General features: G+C 39.5%; 2 protein-coding genes across 2 annotated transcripts in view; one reads left to right on the forward strand and one right to left on the reverse strand.

The window, feature by feature from the left end:
• LOC104766377 (trihelix transcription factor ASIL2) lies at window positions 2272–3770 on the forward strand. Its single transcript, XM_010490255.2, has one exon. It carries the CDS (start codon window positions 2578–2580, stop codon window positions 3580–3582), a length of 1005 nt encoding a protein of 334 aa, XP_010488557.1. The 5' UTR covers window positions 2272–2577; the 3' UTR covers window positions 3583–3770.
• The window catches only part of LOC104767837 (DNA mismatch repair protein MSH7), a 3688-nt gene continuing 855 nt past the window's right edge, over window positions 3866–6698 (reverse strand). Inside the window, exons 3-10 of the mRNA XM_010491809.2 lie at window positions 6628–6690; window positions 6419–6545; window positions 6057–6334; window positions 5732–5926; window positions 4986–5399; window positions 4796–4892; window positions 4585–4712; window positions 3866–4495 (exon numbers count right to left, since the gene is read on the reverse strand). Coding sequence (XP_010490111.1) covers window positions 3977–4495; window positions 4585–4712; window positions 4796–4892; window positions 4986–5399; window positions 5732–5926; window positions 6057–6334; window positions 6419–6545; window positions 6628–6690 — 1821 coding nt within the window. The 3' untranslated portion in view covers window positions 3866–3976. The remainder of the gene's footprint in view (window positions 4496–4584; window positions 4713–4795; window positions 4893–4985; window positions 5400–5731; window positions 5927–6056; window positions 6335–6418; window positions 6546–6627; window positions 6691–6698) is intronic.

The following is a 6698-nucleotide window of genomic DNA, read 5'->3' on the forward strand; positions in this document are numbered from 1 at the left end:
GCCTAGCTTCATCAAAACTGTCTCCGTCAGAGATAACCTCCCTAGGAGATCCGATAAACACGGTTTTCAAAAGGCTCTTATACCATTCTAGCAGCAATGGTAACTTAGGGATCAAAAGCAGTCTTTGAACTAGTGATACAACTAAGAAAACCAATCATTGAGTAGGGTGGGAGAGAGTGCAGTTTAGATCAAACCTGGATTCACACTGAACTCAACACAAACTGTACTCAATCAAATGATAAGAAACCAATAGTCTGCTATCGAGGGAACCTCGTCTTGACCAAGCAGAGCGCATCAGTACTAAATAATTTGATCTTGATATGATGCAAATATAAGCGGGTGTGAGTAGGTTCCAGTGCAGGGATGAGTCATAGTCTAGACAAAGTAGACTATCTACTAGGGTTCTGGGATAAGATTGAGGAGCAAACCTGGGCCAAAGAGGGAACGAGGTTGGAACAGAGAAAGCCGAGTTTTTGGAATTCTTCGTCAAGATCTTCAAAGGCTCCAGCGTTAACACAGAGCTCCCGTCCAACTGCAGCCAAGTAAAACACTTGGAGAGGGGATATATATCCGAGGTACGGCGAGATGTTGAGGTTGACTATGGAAGAGGCTAGATCGAGAGATAGTCTCCAAAGGTACCAGGGCATTCGAGGGGTTGAGGGATGGACTCAGACAGCTGGGTACTCAGACGAGCAACCTCACCGAGAGAGGGAGACAGAGCAGAGATGGTGAGAAAAAGAAAACAATGCGATACCGGAGTTGAGATCTGGATTCTCAGGAGGTTTCCGGTGAGAATAAAAGAGGACACAAGCGACATTAGTAGACAGAGGAGAGGATGGAGATGACGAAATCAAAGCTCATCAACGCCGATCGGAGTCGACGCCACCGGGGGAAGGAACTTCAGTGGTTGTACCAGAGAGGAAAACGGCTAGGACGAACTCTTGTTTTATACAATGTCAATTGGGTTACCAGCAATCTTTTTTTTTTCTTAATTTGATATTATTTACTTGTGTCGTCCTATAAGCAGGAATACCTACTCAAGTACTAAAACTTTAAATTAATTTTCACTTATGTCAATGTGGGAATGACCGAGTTAATCGATTCATATAAAATTTCCTTGGAAGCTTGTGACCGATTCATAAACCTAAATCGATTCATATACTAAACCTAAATCTGTTCATATCAATGGCCTAACTCTTAATTTTTGAAATAAGTTCTTAATTAGGTCACACGATTCATTTGCACACACAANAAAAAAAAAATCACACAATTCATGTTTTTAGTATTTTAAATGTTTATTTCGTTATATTTACACAATATTTATCCACTTTTAACGTAATTGGACGAAACTAGTGTTAGTTATTTGATATATGATGCAATCATGCAACAAAAGTAGATAATTCGTTGGAATTATTTATTTTACTTATCACTACCATCATTTCCATAATTAAGGTTATACTAACTTCCTTTCTGATGCATAATAATTGCACACCAACATTGAAGCGTGGTCGACACTTTCATTGGCAATAAGCACAATCTTCATTTATTTATACTAAACAAACATATAGTACTGTATTAATTTAAAGAGTTCTGGCATTTCCCTATTAGTCCACTCAAATAGAAAAATATGATTTCAATCTTATAATTTATACGTTACATAATGTTAGTATCAGTTAATGAATTACTGTTTAGATGAACTTTTCACTTTTCGAAAACAAATAAATCATAATGTAACAGTATGATAGTAATATTCCCGCAACCGAAGCTCCCATTAGCCGAGACAGAGAGAGTTATGCAATTCATGCTCCTGCAGCTTATTAAACTCTCGCGTGATCAGTAAAAACACCATCACATGGAATTTCCGACTAAACACATTTAGAAAAAGCAAACATAGCAGATTTAAGTAGGTGTGGCCAATAAAACCCAAAATCCAAAACCAGAACTGTAATCGTACCAAAATCTGGTTTTGCTATCGAACCGAATAGTCATAACTCATAAATCCGAACGGATTCTAAATGTTTTTGTCTTAATTATCCGAACCGAAAACTGAACAAAACAAATACAACATTATGTAATGCAATCAATACATCCAATATGATCACTTCCTTAATCCATGTTTAGGCAAATCAATTTTCGTATTCCATAAAGTACTGATAAGTTAACCGACACCAAAGCAAAGCTATAAAAGATAGATTCAAACAAGGCCTATGGGCCTTATTAATGCTATTCACAATTTTGAAATTAGCCCAAATTGATCCGAATGGATTGGATTGGTCCAACCGAACGCCGCGACAAAAACTCCGTCGCTGGCTGAAGCAATGTTTTCACCGGTGGTGGTAGCTTTCCTACTCCGACCCGGCTCCAATATGCAAATCCCTAACCCTAGACACCGCCATGGTTAATAAAACTCATCATCACTTTCTTCTACTTCTTCTCCTTCCTCAAAGCTAAACCCTCCAAGATCTTTCTCCGTTGATCGAAAAAAAAAAAAAAATTTAGGTAATTTGAAACCCTAGATCTCATCTCTCTTTTCTTCTTTTTAGCTTTTTTTTTCTTCTTCTGGGTTTAGCTCAAAAGATGGGTGACAGCGAAGATGAAACAGGGTACCCAAAAAAGTTTTACTCTTTGAATCGACAGAGTCATCCTATGTATAGTAGACCCATTCCTAAGCGTCACGCGTATTACCATGAAGAAGAAGACGAAGATGAAGTCGATGGAGACGAGGAAGAGCCACAAGGACAAGGAGGTTACAGTCGTGGGAATGAGAGGTTTCAGAAGAGGCAGAAACCAAACAAACCAGTGGCTTCTGGGTACGATTTTGCTGGACCAAGCGATGGGAAAGTTGGGTATGACTGGAGAGAGCAAGAAGCTTTTGTGTTGCTTGAGATTTGGGGGGATAGGTTTTTGCAATTGGGTAGGAGGAGTTTGAGGAACGAAGATTGGAATGAAGTAGCTGAGAAAGTGAGTGAGGAGCTTAGGATGGAGAAGTCCGAGACACAATGTAGGAGAATGATTGATAACTTGAAGAGGAAGTATAGGAAAGAGAAGATTAAGGTTGAGAAATCTGGTTTAGGTTCGAGTAAATGGGCGTTTTTTAACAAGTTGGATATGTTGCTTTGTGTTTCTCCCAAGTCGGATTTAGGTTTAGCTTGTGGTGTTGATTCGGGTGAGTTTGTGTTTATGAACACTAAGGTGTATTTGGATAAGTCGAACGGGTTTGATGAGATGATGGATAGTCCTGGTGATTCTGAAGAGGAGGAGGATGAGGAAGATGAGGTTGATTACGAGAGGAAGAAGTTTAATGACGCTGCTTCGTATAAGATGTTGGCGGATTCCGTTGAGAGGTTTGGGAAGGTTTATGAGAAGATGGAGAAGAGTAAGAAGGATCAAATGAAGGAGTTGGAGAAGATGAGAGCTGATTTTCAGAAAGATTTGGAGTTGCAGAAGAAACAGATTGTGGATCGAGCTCAGAGTGAGATTGCTAGGCTACGTGAAGAGGAAGAGAACTATCATCGTGGTGATGATGAGAGTGAAGATGAGGAAATGGAGAATAATTCTGATGTGAACCTCAGTGATGAATAAAGTTATAAAACTATGTAGCTTGTGTTGTTGTTTTAGATGCAAAGGGTTCTGTTTTTTCTTTTTCTTTTTTTCGTTTTGGGGAATTCAGAATTGATGAGTTTTGTAATTTGTGTTTAGTCTTTGCGACTTTATTAATTTAGCTTATTTATTTGCAACTTCCCTTAAATCAAAGCGTTAATACATTTCCACATCTAGAAGATACAGTTTATGATTACACGTGTTTAAGAATAGAAGTGGGATTTACTTGAAGCTGTTTGGTTAGGAAGGGTTCTGTCTTGTTTACTAGTCATAGCCAAACTGGCAGATTCATTTGTACTCTTGTTCTACTGGTGAAAATAAATTTGATATTTAAGCATTTTTCAAGAGGACGAAACATCAGTAAACTTAACGAGCTTCAGATAGAGAGAGGTGTTAGGTTATCCGCCTTCACTTGGGCAACACAGTAAGAAGATTTAAGCTCATGCCATAAGCAAACCAACATGTCATGGTCATCTTCGACAACGGTGTTGTCGTTGTGGGATGTTCGAGAAATATCCACCAATGTCTTGAGCCATTCTTCATGCAGACTTGAGAACTCAGACCTTAGCTCACTTGACTTGAAGTTTTCCCCAATTGATCTCTTCATGGCTTGAGCAGCGTCCGATGCTGTCTCAACCACTTGGTTTGGTATTCCAGCCATGAGGGCTACTTGAAGTCCGTAGCTCTCAGGACAAGCTCCCTCGGTTAAACGGTACAAGAACACTAGGTCTTGGTCACAGCCGCCACGTAGTTCTTGATCAGATCTTGATTTGAATGCGCAAGCCATGTGTTTTGAGGTGACACGTGGGTGAGACGCGAATTCCTTGGTGAGAGGGTGGTAATGTGTTGCAAACAGCATCCGGCATTGGACTTTCTCTACCAGGTGACGAAAAACCTGATATATAATTTGACAAGTTTCAGCAAAATGATTTGCATGTTTTTGTTGAATCAACGAGTATTGGATGAAGGAGAAGATAAGGTTACCGAGTATGCAATGGCGTATCCATCGAAAGTACTAGTTCCTCTGCCCAGTTCGTCAAGGATTACTAGTGAATTCTGAGTTGCATTCTGAAGAACTGACGCTGTCTCAGTGCATTCTACCAAGAAGGTACCTACAAAAAGAAAAACCAGTTATTTCAACTCAAACACCAATCCGCATAACTGAGCAAGAAGTAATTTGTGAAAACAAACTTACTCTCTCCAGTCATGATTCTATCAGATGCGCCAAGCCTTGTGAAGATAGTATCCACAAGGGAGAGTTCACATGTCTCACAAGGCACATAACAACCAAGCTGCACATGAAAAAAGAACTTATTGTCATATATAGAAAATGGTTGCTTGAAGAGAAAAAAACAGTGATTTATGAAACAAGTGTGTGTACAAACTTGGGCAAAGATAACGGCAAGACATGTTGCACGCAGAAGAGTTGATTTTCCACCCATGTTAGGTCCTGTCAGTAACAACGACCGAGGATGAATGCTGTTGCTGCTGTTTCTAGCCTCACCAAGGAGTATATCATTTGGAACAGGCAATTGACCATCAGCTGCAACTGCAAATGGATGCCATAGTCCTTGGATTTTAAGTATTGGCCCTGGTATTTCCTGATTCTGATTTGAATCAGGAAAAATAACAGGTCGGGCCATGCTTCCAGCAGAGAGACTTGCAGTGACTGCAAAAGATCTCAGGACATCTAGGCAGCTTATGGTGTGAATAACCTCAGACCATTGAGTGGCTCTTTCGATAAATAATTCAATAAGCACTGTGAGAGTTTCAGCATTCTCTTCTGTCATATCTTGGTTCTGATACAAGATTAGTAAGTGCAAGTTAGATACATATCCAACCATATACCAAACTGAACTCGTATTCCAAAAAAAAAACCAGGAACAAAAAGCAAATTCTTTTAGTAACCCCGGGCTGTGGGTTCAGATCTAAGCCATATGCACATGATATTAACAGTATGAACAAACTAACAACTAACAAGCTATACAACTTTATCTGCTAATAAATGCACATGCTGAAGCAAATTTAAGAATAAATGAACGTCGATTAAGGCTATTGAGCATGGAAGCATGTCTTTGAGCAGTGACAGTCATTTATTTGCCAAATATGAATATGCAAGATAGATGTGCACCTGATAATTTGGAAAGTCGCTATCTATGGCTGCTTCGAATTGAGAAAGGAATAGCTCTAGCCCACTTTTTCCAACTAATACAGGAAGTTTACAGAGTTTACAAAGCAAAATCATCATATTTGATTCCTTCTGTAGAGCCAACAACAAATCAATTCCACTTCTGAGCCCTTTCACAATTTGCCCGAATGCTTTAACCTGCAGTGCAATGAGTGTAGTGAAATGTCATCGTTAACCAGACATATTGCAATAGAAGCTAGACTCGTAATGCTTAATCCCTAACAAATCATGGAAGGCATTACTTAAAAAACATGTGATGCATACTTACTCGTTGTTTCAGCACTTTTTTCCCCAGAAGAGCAGGGAAAACAGAGGTTGATGATTGAACGCTAGACTTAATGCGTCCGAGGAGTCTTTCTAAGTCTGGAAGTTTACGGAGATACTGGCCAGTGATTTCAATAATTTCTGAGTTTGCTGTGAGCTCCTCAACTACATCAAGCCGTTTATTGATGCTTACTACATCTTTAAGTGGATGGCAGATCCAATTCCTTAAGAGCCGCTTACCAGTTGGGCTAACACAGTTATCAAGATATTTGTACAAGGTCCCTGCAGAGGTAAACACAAATCAGCTATTACTTACTGGAGATCGGTACCAACTACCAAGTTTAGAATATTTGGAGATGCACTTGCCTGAAGGACCACCATCACAGCTATTGTTAAATATCTCAAGATTTACCATCGTCTGGCCATCAATTCTGAGACAACCCCTATAAACTTGGTACGGATAAATATCCCCATGTTTAAGTACATCTTCTAGCTGCAAGACGATAGAAACGGTAAGTTATGAAGAGTTCCTTTTCTTAACTTGTGAAAAGCAAAAACTAACCAAGCCAACACACCTTTAGCCTAGACAGATGATTAACTAACTCTCCAAGGGCACTAAGGGCAACATCACATTCATTTAGACCAC

The sequence above is a fragment of the Camelina sativa genome, chromosome 19, assembly GCF_000633955.1.
Source record: "Camelina sativa cultivar DH55 chromosome 19, Cs, whole genome shotgun sequence".
NCBI classification, from domain to species: Eukaryota; Viridiplantae; Streptophyta; class Magnoliopsida; order Brassicales; family Brassicaceae; genus Camelina; species Camelina sativa.